The following is a 17768-nucleotide window of genomic DNA, read 5'->3' on the forward strand; positions in this document are numbered from 1 at the left end:
ATATCATTATCAAAACAAACAAATAATACTCAACTTTTTGGAAATCAGGAAAAATGATTTTCCTATGCAAAAAGGCTATTACGCGGTTTCTTTAGTGAGAAATGGCTCATAGATATCTGGGTTTTTTAAAAAAATTTTATTGAAGTATAGTTGATTTACAATGTTGTGGATATCTGTTAATAGCTATGCAGAATTTTTAATATATACTGATCCAGTTTATAAGTGTTTCTATGTTACAGGAAGAATATGCTGTTAACTCTGTGTGTCTCATAATAAAACTCTAAACAGTCAAAACTATCAACTTTTAGGAATTCCCTGGTGGTCCAGTGGTTAGGACTCTATGCCTTCACTGCTGCAGGCCCGGGTTCAATCCCTGGTTGGGAAACTAAGTTCCCACAAGCCATGTGGTGCAGCCAAAAACAAACAAAATTATCAACTTTGTAAAATTTAACTTAATATTTAGTGGGACTTCATTTTTCAGAATACCTTTAGGTATCTTCATAAAAGCTGCTTAGGTTGAATAAAATGACATAAAGCAAATTTAGGTAATGTGTTTGTAATGTTTAGAAAGTGTCTTTTAATAATTGAAAAGAAGATAACGGGGCTTCCCTGGTGGCGCAGTGGTTGAGAGTCTGCCTGCCAATGCGGGGGCACGGGTTCGTGCCCCGGTCCAGGAAGATTCCACATGCCACGGAGCGGCTAGGCCCGTGAGCCATGGCCGTTGAGCCTGCGCATCCGGAGCCTGTGCTCCGCAACGAGAGAGGCCACAACAGTGAGAGGCCCGCATACTGCAAAAAAAAAAAAAAGAATTGAAAAGAAGATAGAAAACAAGAAAAAGGAAGCATTGCCTATTCATATATAAGATATCACTAAGTCAGAAGTTCTTTATCAGAGATCTCAACCCTACGGGTTTGTAAATTAACTCCAGAAAGTCCATAAAGCCTCTGATGTTGTAAGTAAAATTATGTGTATGTATGCTTGTGTGTATTTTTCAGGAGAAAATGCATATATTTTTTCAGATTCTCCAAGTAAACTCTGTAAGCCTCAATATCCCTTCCTATAAAATGGGATTAGTAGGGTTATTATAAACAGTAAATGAGATTATAGTGTTTATTAAAATGATTTGCACATAGTAAGCACAGAAATGTTAATTGATGTTATTCCCCCCAAATACTAAAAACTTGTGCATTAGAGGAAATGATAAACCCCTCAAAGAGAAGAGGTTTTTTTTCTGATTTTAATTATTTGTGAACTTTTGAAAAATAAAAGCTATCTTGGTGGAGCTGAGCATTCTTTAGTTTTTAACAATGTAATAAAGAGGGAAAAAATCCTAAACTCTAATTAGGTTCATTCAACAAATTTTTTGACAAAAATTTAATCAACAGTAGTTATTGAATATCTGCTGTCAGCCAGACATTGTACTTTGTGGGCCTTTGTGATATAATAGGGAACAAGGCACACAGGTTCATTGTTCTCATGGATCTTAATACTGAAGGAGATGGGTAATAAAAAAAATTGCACATTAAATGTCATAAAAATTGTGACAAATGGTATATAAATATATATATTTTTTAAAAGTCCAGGGTTCTATGGGAGTATGAAATGGGGGCCTAACTCAGGAAGTCTTCCCTGAGAAAGTGACCCTAGACAGTTACTTGAATGAAGGATGAGCAGTAGTTAGCTAGGTGAACAGAATTCCACTTACTCATTTATTCATTCATTCACTCATTCATTTATTTATTGAATTCCAAAACATCTAGCATTTTTCTAGTCACTGGTATATAGTAGAGAGTAAAGACATGATATCTGGCCTCATTAACTTTCAGCTTGGTGAAGGAAGACAAACTATAGAGTGGTAAGCACATAAATAATGGCATAATTGATAAAAATGCTATCAAATTAATTAATATAAGTGTTAGGGTGCATAACTAAGGGGAGAGGGGTGCCTATTTAGATAGAGTTATTAGTTATGGCCCAAGGATAAAAAGTTGCAGTTTAAGGATGTGAAACCACCAAGCTTCTCAAGCTGAGGATTGGGTGAAGAGCACTTGAGGATCCTGAACTGGAAAGGAGCTTAGATGTTAGAAAAGTGGGGTAGCGCTCAGAAGGTTCATTGTGGTAGGAGAGGGAATACAAGAGAGAGAATGGCGAGAGAATTGTGGTGAAAGAAAGAAGCCAGACCACATGTTAAAGATTTTGGATTTTATACTAAGCAAAAAGACAGAAGTATTGATTTTAAATTTACATTTTTAAAAGATTGTTCTAGCTCATGTGTGAACATTGAATTGTAGAGGACAAAAATAGCTACAGGGGAACCAATTAGTAGACAATTGCAGTAGTCTAGATAAAACATGATACTTAAGGGTGTTGGCAGACTCCTACATGAATATTTGAGAGGTTCATGGTGCAGTGTCCTGATACAGAGAAGACTGGAGGAGGAGAGATTTGGGGAGAGTACAAGTTTGCTTTTTAATATATATAAGCCTTGAGATGCCTTTAGAAACTTCAGGTGGTGATGTTGAGCAGACATTTGGGTATCTAGTTCTGGAGCTCAAGATAGATGTTTGGGCTAGAGATAAGGGCATTTCATTATGAGGTTTTGAAAAACTTTGGTGATGTTATTCACTAAAAATAAAAGGATGTCTGGAAAAGATAGAGTTGGGAACAGGCTCTCAAAACCTATGAAACTTTGTAACCAGAGCACCAAGAAAAACAGTATTTCTAGAAAATACCAGCAGCAGGTAAAAATACATGTTAAATTGTTTAATAAATAAAGAAATACTACAATAAACATAAGACTCTTTAGGAGAAGATGAAGGTAGCCTGATAGAAACAGATATAAAGAAGGGTTGAAGCTGCTCAGTTGTAGACACAAAGCATATCATAAATATAAAGTGATGCCAGATATAGCTGGTTCTGGTTTATTGTCCTTATTTGTCTCTCATGAAGGTTGGGGGAACCACACAATAAGCACTTGTAGGAAAATCTGTGACCATTTGTAGCCAAGAGGGTGAATGGGCATTCTGAACAGAACTACATTGTTCAATGGTTTACTGCATTTAGTTTGTGTTAGAGTATTCTTTGTTTAGCTGCTAACTTGGTGCTTCAAAACATTAATGTACTCTGAAAAATCTTGTATGAACTCCATGACATTCTCGTATTCTATTTATCAAATGTATGTGAGCTGTTTCACTCTACAGAAACATTCTAACAAAATAGGCTATACATCTATGAATCCTCTGTTTATCTATCTACCTATCGTCGTGAGAGAGATGATATTTCCCTACAGAGAATATAGAGTGAGAAAAGAAAAGAGCCTTGGACAGCTTTGAGGAATTTCAGTATTTAAAGTAGTGATTAAAAACCATCAGCCTGGGCTTCCCTGGTGGCGCAGTGGTTGGGAGTCCGCCTGCCGATGCAGGGGACACGGGTTCGTGCCCCGGTCCGGGAAGATCCCACATGCCGCAGAGCGGCTGGGCCCGTGAGCCATGGCCGCTGAGCCTGCGCGTCCGGAGCCTGTGCTCCGCGGCGGGAGAGGCCACAACGGTGAGAGGCCCGCGTATCGCAAAAAAAAAAAAAAAAAACCATCAGCCTTTGGTTTATATATGACCCTTTGTGATGATTTCTACAGTTTGTTTTTTTAATTGCTAAAATTTTAAAATCTGGAGATTTCACATAAACATGCAGAATTCTGCTTTTCTTTGAAGAGAAATCAGAACATCTGACAACAGTTAATCTGCATTTCCTGGATGACATCAAGGTTGGGTCTCAATAGTGGCCGCCCCTCCCCCCTCCCCAAGTCTTTAGTTGGGACATACATTCTTCAGTTTTCCTCAGTCCTCACAGTGTCCTGTTGTGTGTTATATCTGGCCCAGTTCAACTATTTAAGAGATTTATCTGGCTCCAAGGAATATTGAGTCTGAGGCCCCTAATTTAAGAGTTGTGAGAAGGAGCTTATAAGAAGTGGGGGAATTGAGGTGAAGGTAAAGTGAAATGACAGCTTAGGTTGTTGAATGTATCATCTACATGGACATTAACGTCACCCAAGAGGCCATTTATAGGAGTCAGGGTGGAAAGGATGAATCTGAATCTGGTTTCAGGGACCTTGGAGAATGAGATATCAGGGAAAGCTAACATAGGCAGAAATACCTGCTTTATGAATAAGAACCTTTTTTTTTCCCTTCCTTAAAAATATAACATACAAAAACATTAAGACCTCTCTGAAGTCACTGTTCTGACACCGATCCTTTGTCACCAACTGTTTCCTACAATTTAGATCAATTCTGATGCTAACCACCTGGAGTTAGAGAAGTCCCTACAAGTTAAGAGCAAAGTTTTTTGAAGACTGCCCCCACTTAATATGCCAGCTGCAAGTTTCAGTGTCCCCAATCCACCCACACTTCTGCCCAGCCTGCTACAAGTTTAGGGCCTACCACAACCCCTCAGTTTTGATAATTTGGTAGAATGGCTCATAGAACTTACTGAAACCACTATAATTACAATTACAGTTTTATTATAAAGGATACAGATCAGGAATTGAAGCGATGCATAGGGCAATAGCTGGGGCGGGAAAGGGGACACAGAGCTTCCATACCCTCTCTGTGGAATCTGGGTGTGTCATGCTCCCAGCACATCATTGTGTTCACAAACCAAGAAGCTTCACCAGGCCTCTGTGTCCAGAATTTTGATTGGGGCTTCACTATATAGGTGTGATTGATTAAATCATTGGCCATGTGATTGAATTCAATCTCAGGTCCATCTCCACCCTCTGTAGATTGGGCTCACCCAAAGTTTCAACTCTCTAATCATGTGGTTGGTCTCTAGTGACCAGCCTGCATACTGAGGGAATCTTAGGGTTCACCTTAAGTCACCTCTATGGCATTACAAAGACACTACTATCAGGAAATTTCAAGGTTTTTGAAGTTCTGTGCCAGGAATCAAAGATCAGGTATATCTTCATTATATCACAAGTCTAATTTAACTTGTTTTCTTAATTGATCTGTACCTTGGAATCTCTCTGTCTTCACAGTTACTCTTTTGATAAGTAGGTAGAAATGTGTCTTGATTTTCTAATAGGAATTTTTTTCAGATAGACATGAAAATTGGCTTACCTATCCACATAAAACCAGTTGAGAAAAAGATTTTTAGTTAAGGAAAATAATAAGAAAATAGTGCTAAATCATGGGATACCTTCTAATTTGGTCACTTTCAAGATCAGAATTTGTTTTGTTTAGGCAAAGCTTTATGAACTTGATTTTTTAATCTTAACTATTATGATGGTAGCTGTCCCTTTAGTTATTTTGTATCTGTTGTTTGCCAGGTACAAGGAATACAAACAAAAGGAGTAAGATATAATTTCTGCCTTCAAGGAATTTAAGGTTCAGTGGAGTACATAAACATGTATCCAAATAGTTATTGATAGATAGCTCCTAAAATTGAGATACAATGTGTTTTGGGGAGCAGAGAAGAGAGGGACTCACTTAAAAGGAGCCAGGAAGATGTTTTGAGTTTAGTGTGCAAAGAATAAAGGGTGAAGATATTTCTTATAGAGAAATAAGCTTTTTAGGGTTTTGGAGACATGATACTATACTCAGGTAACTATAAATAGCCTGATATGGGACTAGGAGATGAGGTTGGAAAGATAGTCGGGGGACAGATCATAAAGCCTCTTGTTTATATAGGATACCAAGGAGTTTGGAGTTTACCCTATAGGCAGTGGGAAGTTAAGGGTTTTAAAGCAGAATGATTTGCTAAGATTATATGGATAGCACTATGATAGATGGATTAGAGAAAGATCAGATGGACCAGTTTGGATATTGTCTCAGCAAAATATTTTGGGGGCCTGAACTAAGGTAGTGATAGAGAAAACAATATTCCAAAGAAATAGATTTTTTAAAGAGGTAAAGAAAGAGGGAAGATTTTAGCATGTCTCCAAGATACCTCTCTTGGGCAGTTGGTTGAATGGTGATGTGATTAAGTGAAAGGTGGCGACTGGAGATGGAAAATGGAGTTTCATGCTGTTTAGTGGGATATGTGGATATATGGATCTGTAGCTCAAAAGAGAAATCAAACCTGAAGGTAAAAGTTTTAGATAAGTCGTTGTTTAAGCGAAGGAATTGAGAGAAGGAATGATAATATGTAGGGTAAACACACTGGGTTTCCTAAGAGAGTTTGTAATCAAGAGTGTCAGGTGCTACAGAGATCATTTAGATAAGGACTGAAAGTAGACAGTTTGCTTTAGCAGATTACCTTTTGTGATCTAAGAGCGATTTCCACAGTGGCAATTGTTAGATTTCTGGAGGTTAAGGAATGAATGGGAAATAATAAGGAAATGCAGGTGGTTAAAATTCTTACAGCTTTAAATTTTGTAGCATTTCTGACTGGTTTATTATGTACTCTTTCCTTATAATTTTGTATTTTGTCAAGGAAATAACTGCATCTTCTCGATTGGTAATTGTTTCATTGTCACATAGTTTTCCTTCTTAAAGTATAAAAAGCATAACTAAACTTCATGTTATCTTAAATTGACCTTCTCAGTCTTCAGTTGATAATTTTTCCATACATAACTTGGAGATAGATTCATTATACATAAATTGCTTTCCTGTGAAAATGTCCAAAAAACTATTTAGTATACCATGTACTCCAAAATTGTCAGTTACCTTCGGGACATTATTATGAAACAGCTGGCCAGTGGCCAAAGCTGGAACAGTTTAAGCAACAAAATAAATAATGACAGTATTGGATTATAACCTAAAGTATAAGGTAAATATCCATGAGTCCATGCTGATATAAATGATTGATTAAATAAATAAATAGAAGAAAGGGACAAATCATCCTTACAGAAGAATTCCAAATAATGTATGTAGACTATCCTCTTCAAGGAAGTGGAACTTAATTCCCCTTTTCCTGAATATGGGCTGGACTTAGTGACCTAATTCCAAAGAACAGAGTATGGAACGGGAAAAGTACTAACTTTACAGTGAAGAGGCCTAGCAGACAGCACCTTAAACCAAATGAAAGTATAATTTCACCAGTGATGAATCACGATGGTAATATGTACCCTCTGATATAATGTGATTAGTAGGGAACTTCATTCCTGTGGTGTTCTTTCCAAAAACCCATAACCCCAGTGTAATCATAAGAAAACATCAAAAAAAGAGGAGTGGACAGAACATTGTATAAAATACCTAGCCAATGTGGACAGAACATTGTATAAAAAACCTGGCCAATACTCCTCAAGAGTATCAAAGACATGGAAAAACAAGGAAAGCTTGAGAAACCATCACAGATCAGAGAAAATTAAGGAGACTTGACAACTAAATACAATGTGATATCCAGATTGTAACCTAGAACAGGAAAAGGACATGAGTAGAAAAATTATACTGATGTTAATTTCATAGTTTTGACAAATGTACCATAGTTAAATAAAACATTAAGGAAAGTTGGGTAAGGGGTATATGAGGATTTTTGCTCTATACTGTCTTTGCAACTTTTCTGTAAATTTAAAATTATTCCAAAACAATCAGGTTAGTTTTTTAAAAAAAGCAGAGTACTAATTGTCAAGTGAAACCAATCTCAAACTGATAACTGATTAAGGAAAAAATAAAAAATATTCTTTACTGTTTGCATTGAGTAGATTTATCATAAGTGTTAGTTGGAATAAAACAGGCATGTTTGATAAATTATGTTGATGTAAATTTGAGGTAGATAGATCAGGGGCACAGGCAGAAATGATAGATATGTTGTCCGGAACAAGGCATTTAACCTTTTCTCTCCTTGTTTCATAGGTGGGGAAATCAAACTGACTTAATCACTTCAGCAGTTTTGGATTAAATCTCATAAAGCTTTAAAAAGAAAACTGGTCTAGTCATTTTATAAGTAATTGTGCATTTTATCATTTTATAAGTGATAGATTATTTTTTAACTTATATACTCTTCTATACTGTTATATACTAACAGTCTAAAATCAGCTTGATGCAAATAAAATTATACTCTTAAATGAGGCCAGGTTTTCTGGTTTCACCCAATTCTGATAACTAATTCTATTTATTTAAGTATCTTTGTTAAGTAGACATGTAATAGGACTGGTGAGGAAGAGTTTCTGACCTGGAGTGTCAGATTCTCCATCCCTGCTTTTCAGCATTTTCAATTCATGGCTAGCTGCATGTACCAGAACCTGCAACCTGATTTCAAAAATGGGGAGAGCAGTCACATGGAGTATTTTGCATTTATAGCTTACAAATTATAGAATGAAAAAAAGTTATATCTATCTATCTATATAAACAGTTATCTTGTCCCCCAAGAATAAATTAGGGCTAAATCTTCTTTTTGTTTGGAAAAAGTTTATTCACTATAGTAGAAGCATAATGGTTGAAGCACAGTATACTGAGTCTTATTTTCTTTTTAACTGAAGAATGTAAGCATTGATCAGAATTCTGATTTCTGACAATTTCTCTAGGGTGGTGTATAAGATATACCCGTAAGTGAAGTGTGACCGTGTGGACATGAAATCAGAAAATTTATTGTGGTGGTTAGTACAGTTCTGGGAATTTCCAGAGGAATTCCATTTCAGCGAATTATCTGATTTGGGCAGTATGAGAAATACCCTGATTGGAAGGAGAAAAACACAGGCTTTTTAGCTTCAAAATCACCAGCACAGTCTCTGAATCATTCTTGTACTGCATTTAATTGGTGAGTCAGATGAAATGTATTGCTTTCAGTAAATATATTTCCCACAATTGGAAACAGCTGTTTTTATCGAGGAACCAGTTTTTATCTCAGCATTCAGCTCATTCAGAAGACGCTTCCAGAGCTCTTATGTTCTGTGAACTATAGCAGAGGATTCAACTTAGATCTGGAAACAAAAAAACTTGATCAGAGATTTCCACATAGTTGATGTTTTACGTTCACATTATTTTACTATGGTATCCATTTTACTTATAACCAGTTTTGATTCAGTCACTGTTTAACAAACATTGCCAGTAGTCTTGACTTATAAATAATAAAAGAAGAGGAATTTCTTAAAATTTTGTAACATGCTTTAGTTTTGGTGGGAAGGAGCAATTTAAATGTTAGAAATTAGTTGTAAATGTGTTATTTTAAAATAAATTTATATCATCTATGAACTGATTAACAGTGTCTCTCCAAGTCTAGCATACTTAATCTGTTTTTCCATAGCTTACCCAAAGATATTTATAGCATTAGAAACATCAGACAATTTGCTCATTCAAACCATTCCCTAGTTCCTTGGGTCTTCAGTGTTGAACTCCCAACAGGGTGTAACCAAAACTCATAACTATATTGTTATTAAAGTTTTAATAGTGGATTTAGACTAAAGAAGTGCATGTTTTATCCAACCAGTTGTTGGTTTCATTCACTATGTTCTTTTGCTAATTTACATTTGGGAATTCCTCATTTTTTAGCCTAGGATACTCAGGGCTTCAGTGAAGTAGTTAGGTTGAATCTTTTCCAGTGTTTTCTTTGTGATGCCTTCCACCTCTCCCTCACACTATCATCAGTGGAAATTTTCTCTATTTATGCTGATATCTTTGCCCATATGACTGTCCTCACACCCAGGCATCTGTAAATGTACTATTTCTTTTTTATCTTAGATTTGTGTCAGTTCCTCCTCTATAGACATCAATCAACATCTCTTGTGACAAATCAACTTCAGAAGAGCTTTTTGGTTTCCACCCATTTTTGTGTATAATATAAAGATTTCCAGATTCTTATCCCTTTTAAACCTAGTTATGTTTTTTGTTTTCTCAACTTTCTGACATTCTTATCCATGGTTTCATCTTACAGTTTTGCTCTAAAATTACCATCTTTCCTCCTTTTTGTCTCATTTGACACAAATGTTTCCCTAAAACCTGTCTTTCTCTTTAAAAGCTCATCCAATAAATGGCCAAATAAAAACGCAGAGATCCTACAATCAAAACCACTTCCAAGGCTCCCTCACATTTCCAAGTTTTTTTTTTAAATTCTTAATTCCCTCTTTATTATCGCAATTAATGGTATTCTCTTTTTTCAGTTTCCCTCCTTAGTAGTAGTCTGCCTTCTATTTTACATGAAGGCCTCAACTGAAGAAAAAGAATTTACTTGTGGTAATCACCTTACATTTATGTTAAAGTCCAGTTTTATTTAGGTACTTCTTTTGTGACTTATCTTTAAGTTCTGTTTCCTTCATTTATATGTATAGAATTTCTAAACATGTTTCTGAAGCTGTCATCTGTGTGATGAGACATTCAGTAGGATTTCTACCAAATATTGAATGGAGGGATTCCCATTAATATTCTCTGTTTATTCTGAAGTACTTAATTATTCAGCTTTAATACTGTACTGAAATGAGAAATGGGAACTCATTTCGATGGGAACCTCTCTGATGCTTAGAATTGTATGTCTTCTCTGTGTATATTCTTTGAGGAAGTATCAGATTTTCTTGAATTGGAATACATAGCAAACTTCCTGTCTTATGAGGAGTGGAGAGTCTTCACATATCCCTCCAGGCAGATCTAAAATGACCACTGATGCTGCGGCCATACCACCCTGAACACGCCCGATCTCGTCTCATCATAAAATGACCACTGATTACACATGAACAAACATTCATCACATGATGGAGACAGTAACAAAACAGTAACTCCCTTAAGGAATCAACCATGATTTAGAAGAACCAAAGAGCCAAACAGTGGAAGCAGAAAACTACTTTTTCCCCTGGTACAGCGCTGAACAGAGAACTAAACACTTTCTGGTTCTGACTCATCATTTGGGCACATCTTATTTTATTGATATAATCTAGAGCATAATCCCAACCCTGGAGAAGCTATGATGAAGAGTCAGTGAATTAGAAGATTCACTTTAGAGGAGTTTTTTCCAACCTTTGCAGTTACCTACCAGCCTTGGAGGTACCTATCTTAATAGTACTTCTTAATTAGAGGTACTTATTTTACTAGTACTTTATGTGTAAGGTAAATGCTTGATATTCTAGATTAGTTCCAGTCCCTGTCCTTTTTTAATTTTTATTTTAATATTGAATGGTTGCCTATGCATGTCAGTGACATGATTAAGTATTTATGGTCTAAAAATTCTATGATAAACCTAAGGTGCCAATTTATATATAATAGTATAACATTTATCAAAACCTTTTGAATTTTTTATATTACCTCATTTCGGAACTCACAACAACCATGTTAGTTAAGAGTCCTTTATTAAACCAACATTCGAATATGTTTACTTGTATACATTCGAATATGTTTCATAGCAGAGCTAGGAATCAAACTCAGGGTACCTTACTCCATAGTTCATGTACCTAACATTACTACACTCAACTCTGCATTGCATTCTGTTTTAGGTTTTGAAGCATAAATATATTGGTCTCTTTTGAAATGGACATGCTAGTTCTCTGGGCAATATCTTGTTCTTCCCCATCCACCCAGTTGCATAATGGCACTTATAAAACAGTATGTTTCTGGTAGTATTAGAGATAGTGTTTGCCGATTTCATATGATTTCTGCTATTAGGCCAGTTTTAACATGCTTTTGAACATCTTTAACAGATTATTACCTCTTGCATATGAGTTTATATCATCATTTTCCAGTCTTAAACTTGGTTGCTTTACATCAGTAGTTAATGGTTTTTTTTTTCAGGTATCCTTATTCTCTTACTGTTCCTATAAGCAATGTTTTTAAGTGAAATAAAGGTCTAGATCTGCTGATTATCAAACCCTAGAGGTCTGTATCTTAGGGATACAACTTTATTCCCCCTTAAATATGGAAAATTGTTAAGAACAACTCCGCTCTGTATGAATAGGGAATTCAAACAGACTTTCTGAAATGAAAAAGGAGAACCCTCCTGAATGAAGTTTTATTCCAGTTTCCTATTACATCCTAAGAATAGGCTGCTGGCCTCCATTACTTTCAGGAAATGAAAAATGGCTCAGAAGCTAAGTGAGCTAAGCCATCTCTCTCTCAATTGTTTCAGTTTCTCAGGAATTGCTGTACAAAGCTGCCAATAACGATCTCCGGGGATCTGACCCCCATTCCACCTCCCACTGCCTCCTCTGCAGCTCCAGATGCCACCAAAAGAAGGAGCTTTGAAGAAAGTGCCTGTACCCTCTTTTACCCTGAGGTGGGTGAGGCCAGGCAGGGTGATTCTCAGGATATCCTGATGATCAAAGGTATAGTTGAAGCCTTCATCAAGACTTTCTTGAAGATGACCAAGAAATTTGGGAAACGTTGCCAAATAGCCTAGAAACTGAAGACGGAGCTCAAGAATGGATGGCACAAATGCCACCTGAAGTGTAATACATGATAACATACAAGACCCTAAATAAGCTCCTTGAGGGCAGAAACTATTATACTGTTTTTATGTCTCTCCCTCCCCCCACCTCCACATTGTCTAGCATAGTGCCAAACATATAAACTGTAGTTAATAAATGTTAGTTTATGGCTGAGAGAGAAGACTTTATAAAAAGTGCTCTCCAACCCCTTCTTTCCCTAGTTCTTAATCTAAGATTGTCCATTCGTCAGGAGAGTAATGATAAAGGGAGTTTAGTGATGTCTCAAGCTTCTTGGCCACTGTTGTCTTCTGTCTTGGCTGTGTGTCTGAGTAGGAAATATTTATCTGTTCAGTATATGAATTTTTCAGTATTGATAGGTAAAGTTATGTCTTCACTGATGCCTGGGCTTTTACTTCTTAGCTATTTTATTGTGGTATTTAGCTCTTTAATGGAAATCTTATCTGAACCACACTCTAGGGGGATTTATTTTACTGTTGGTTTTAAAAATCCCTTTTGTATCTGTTTTTAAGATTCAACAATAAACAGTCTTGCTTCTTAATTATATCCTACTGTAGTCATCACTGTGTTTCCAAAGTAGGAGGTTCTATCACATCAATTTCCCCAAAATCTAATTTGTTACTCTTGAATGGCAACACATAGTCTTATATCTCACCTGATCAACGCTAAAAGAGTATTTACAGTGATGTGATTTAAGATACTGTGTGATTAAAACAAAGCTCATGGTTTACTGTTAAGGGAAATATTAGGAACTTAGCTCCATTGAGTTCTTCTGTCCCCAAGTTGTCCTTCAGTCAGTCCGTCCATTAAGGAGTTAACTCTCATTTAGAGGCAGAACTTTAAAAAATCTCTTCTTCAAGTATTTGATTTATGGTACCTTTTGGGCCTCCAGTTTATACGTAAGGCTTTTTATTTGTAATGTTTTTCAAGTTAAGAGCGAACGAACATTTCAGAGTGCTACTAGTTTTTTGACAAACAGGTTGACATTCATTATGTATTCTCAACAGCTGGCTTTTTAGGTTATAAGGAGTCTAATATCAGAGCCAAGTATATTTTATTCAGGAAATAGTCTTTCCTGAACGACATACTTTTCCCTTGAATAAGAGTTGTGTTAAATTATGCTGCATTTATTTGGGGTTTGGGTAAGAGTATGAGACTTTTTTTTTTTTTTTAAGGAAATGGAGTTTCTTTGTCTTCATGAACTTCTATGTATACAACCAAGGAACTTTAAGTAAGCATTAAAGGAGGCTTATTCTATTCCATGTATAAATTAATAACAAATTCTTTCAGAGTGTTCTCTGGATTATATGGAATGTATGGATTTAAGGTTCACCTCTTTTAATTTTCATCTCTGATTCTATTAAATAAAATGCACAGGTTGGACCTGCTTTTCTCACATCAGTTGTTCCTAATTAATTGCATTGTAGGTTTTGTCAGTTTATATGATGAATTTGAGTCAATAATCAAGAACAGATTTGATTAGATTATTGCTAGTGATTTTTATCAATAAATATCTTAATAATATGTTTCATAGTGTAATACATAAAAACTAAATCATATATTTTTTTCATTCTTCCACTAAAACTAGTTTTTCCTCTATTAATATAACAGGAGAAATTATGTATGAGACCTGTGGAATTCTGTCCGCAACATCTAGTGTCATTTGTCCTTCGCTTAATGTCCTCTTATTGTCAGCTTGAAAGTCATATTATTACAGAGAATGGCAGTGGCAACAACTAAAATATTACAGTTCTAACACAGAATGGTTTAACTTTATTTTTGGACTTGGATTTTCCTATGATTTCTCTCTTTTCCTGTCTCTCCAGGTTCCCAGCCAACTTCAGATAAGTCTTCCCAGCGACCATCAGAGAGCACAAACTGTAGCCCTACGCGAAAGAGGTCTTCATCTGAGAGTACTTCTTCGACAGGCAAGTGCCATTTGTTTTAACAGACTTTGAAGATAATTTCCCAACTGTTACTTGTGAACAGACTTAAAATAGATTTTTTTCTTTGGCCGTGCCGGATGGCTTGCGAGATCTCAGTTCCCCGACTAGGGATTAAACCTGGGCCACGGCAGTGAAAATGCCAAATCCTAACCTCTAGACCACCAGGGAGCTCCCTTATAATAGCTTTACATTGTAGATTATAATTTATTAGCTTGCAGTATAATATTTAGAAAAAACAAACAAAAGTGGTCCTGGGATGTGAGAATAATAATGTATATTGAGGGCTTCCCTGGTGGCGCAGAGGTTGAGAGTCCGCCTGCCGATGCAGGGGACACGGGTTCGTGCCCTGGTCCGGGAAGATCCCACATGCCACGGAGCAGCTGGGCCCGTGAGCTATGGCCACTGAGCCTGCGCGCCTGGAGCCTGTGCTCCGCAACGGGAAAGGCCACAACAGTGAGAGGCCCGCGTACCGCAAAAAAAAAAAAAATAATGTATATTGAAACAATAAAATAGTGTTCACCTTTTACCCCTTTCATGTCCAGTTAAGCATACTCCATGAGGTACAGTGATTTTGTTTTTCCAGTTTTATTGAGATATAATTGACATACAGCACTGTATAAGGTGTACAACATAATGATTTGACTGACTTATATCATGAAATGATTACCACAATAAGTTTACTGAACAACCATCATCTCATATAGATATAAAATAAAAGAAAAAGAAAAACATTTTTTCCTTGTGATGAGAACTCTTAGGATTTACTCTCTTAACAACTGTAGTATATAATATACAGCAGTGTTAATTCTACTTATCATGTTGTACTTACATCCCTAGTACTCAATTTATCCTATAACTGAAAGTTTGTAGAGGTATAGTGATTTTAATATAGTTCAGAAGGGATAATTCAAAATGAATAGGTACAAGGGTAGGCGCACACAAAAATACAGATTTTGAAAGTCAAATTGAGGTAATGAGGTGTGTAGTGTAATAGCGGAGTGTAGATTAGAGCTATTTAATAAAGACTTAGATATGTATAAAATTATTTAGTAAAGTAATAGCTTCCAGTAGCATTTACAAATCTTTGAGATATGTAAAACAATCTGAGGTTGTAAGAAGAACCTCTATTAATATTTATATCTAATCAACTTTTAAAATTTGTAATGTTTACATATTTTAAATATATATAACTTCTTCATACAGTATAATGTATCTGTATACTTTATACTTAGATTTAGGTTGTACTCTCAGTTTTCTTTTTACTGATAGTATGTGTGTTTACCAAAAAAAAAAAATAATAATAATGATATATATCTTCTGCCTTTACCAGGGATTGGAGAGTAGGAAATCATTTTTAATTTATCAGTATTATCAGGAAAAATGGGGAGTGGTAGTTTCATTCCCAGTAGTGGGAGTAATATATGTAAAGGGGAGAATACTGAGTTCAAGAAATTAAATAAAAGAGCCAGTGTGGTTGGAGTAAAGGCAGTGACTGAATATGAGGCTGGAAGGGCAGGTAGGGACCAGTCACACACAGCCTTATTGATAACACTTAGAAGCCTTTGAAAGTTTTAGCAAGGAAGTCACATATCATTTCTTAGCTTTCTGTCCATGTAGTTTTAATTAGGAGATCACTTATGACTTATGGTCAGGAAATTTAATTTCTTCATCAGTACTCAAGGGCTCACTGTCAAATTGTATCAATATGGTAAATTTGTTTAATTTTTTTTTTTTAATTTTTTTTTTATTTTGCGGTACGCGGGCCTCTCACTGTTGTGGCCTCTCCCGTTGTGGAGCACAGTCTCCGGACGTGCAGGCTCAACGGCCATGGCTCACGGGCCCAGCCGCTCCACGGCATGTGGGATCTTCCCGGACCCGGGCACGAACCCGTGTCCCCTGCATTGGCAGGCGGACTCTCAACCACTGCGCCAACAGGGAAGCCCCAAATTTGTTTAATTTTTATTTGATGATTATCTTCACCATATTTGAAGCTTTTTATTAGTACCATTGTGCCAAAGGTACAGTGGAATTCAAACAGCAATGGTAGTTTTGTCTCTCATAGTACTTTGTCTTTACACTGACTAATGCAATGACTGACTAATTTTGATGGTGTCAGCCTAGACCAGGGTTCAGCAAACCATAGCCTGTGGACTAAATGTTGTCCAAGGCCTCTTTTTTGTGCAGCCTTCAAGCTAAGAATTGATTTTACATTTTTAAAGGGTTGTTTTTTGTTTCTTTTTTTTTTAAAGGAAAAGAAAAAATTATATGCGAGAAATTGTGTGTGTCCTCAAAAGCCTAAAATATTTACTATCTCTCTTCTTATAGAAGAAGTTTGCCAACCCCCGAAAAAAATGAATGAGATTTCAATAAGAGACATATCTATGAAGAAAATCACCAAAATGTTTTACTTTAGTAAACTATTTATTTAGGGTTAATGTATATACAGAGCGCTGGGGATACAAATATGAATAAGATAAGGTTCCTGTCCTCAAGGATTTGGACATATTCACCAATTTAAAAGTGTGTTAAATTCTATAACAGGCCAGTATACAAAATGTTATGCCACAGGAACTCAAGCACTAACCAATGACATACTGAAAATGTGACATATATACTACTATAATTTGAGTAGACAAGTGGGACAAGGACATGAAGTTGTAAAAGTAATAATGGACTATATCAGATATGGTGTATTTTTTTATTTGAGGGAATTGAAACTTTATTGTAGATGCAGTTGGGAGCTGTTGAAGGATTTTGAACAGGGAAGATGAAAATTATTTCATATATTGTATCAATGAGAATAGGCTAGATTTTGCAGTGCTAAAAAAAATCCCAAAATTTCAGTGACTGAAAACAACAAAGGCTTATTTTTTATTCATGCTATATGACCATGACGCATCTGCTCCATGTTGTCTTCCCTCTAGTATCCTGTCTGATGGAGCAGCCTCTGTCTATCTGGAATGTTGCTTGTCTTATGAAAGAGAGTAAAAGGTCACAGTAAAGCACTAACTAGCTCTTAAAATTTCTGCCCAGAAGTAACATATGTTACTTCACACATTTCAATGCCAAAGCAAGTCACATGGTTAAGTCTTATGCCAAGGAAGTATGGGAAGTATAATCCTATCAAGGGAGGAGCAGCAAATATTTATGAATAATAATATAGTCTGCCACATAGGCATTTTAGAAAAATGCAGAACATTACAGTATGGAGAATGGACTGTGGCAAGAGTAATGCGTGAAGACAGTAGATAATGGCTTCAGGTTTGGATATATTAAATTTGAGCTGTCTTTGGGCTATTGAGGTAGAGATGTTAGATAGCCATTTGGACTGTGTGGTTTATAGTTTATGACACCTATGGTAGAGATACAGATCTAGCAGTATGTAGATAAACTTGATTTGTTTTGTTTTGTTTTTTGCGGTATGCGGGCCTCTCACTGTTGTGGCCTCTCCCTCTGCGGAGCACAGGCTCCGGACCCGCAGGCCCAGCAGCCATGGCTCACGGGCCCAGCCGCTCCGAGGCACGTGG

The 17768-nt window shown here is 36.3% G+C and overlaps 1 protein-coding gene across 6 annotated transcripts in view; it reads left to right on the forward strand.

Annotated features, from left to right (window-relative positions):
- Window positions 1-17768, forward strand: part of ASH1L (ASH1 like histone lysine methyltransferase) — a 218158-nt gene that overhangs the window by 68226 nt on the left and 132164 nt on the right. For all 6 annotated transcript variants that reach the window (XM_081219400.1, XM_081219399.1, XM_081219401.1 and 3 more), the window contains one exon: window positions 14122-14223. In XM_081219400.1, the coding sequence (XP_081075526.1) occupies window positions 14122-14223 (102 nt within the window). The remainder of the gene's footprint in view (window positions 1-14121; window positions 14224-17768) is intronic.

This window comes from Mesoplodon bidens (genome assembly GCF_964165515.1).
Source record: "Mesoplodon bidens genome assembly, chromosome: 2".
Taxonomy (NCBI): domain Eukaryota; kingdom Metazoa; phylum Chordata; class Mammalia; order Artiodactyla; family Ziphiidae; genus Mesoplodon; species Mesoplodon bidens.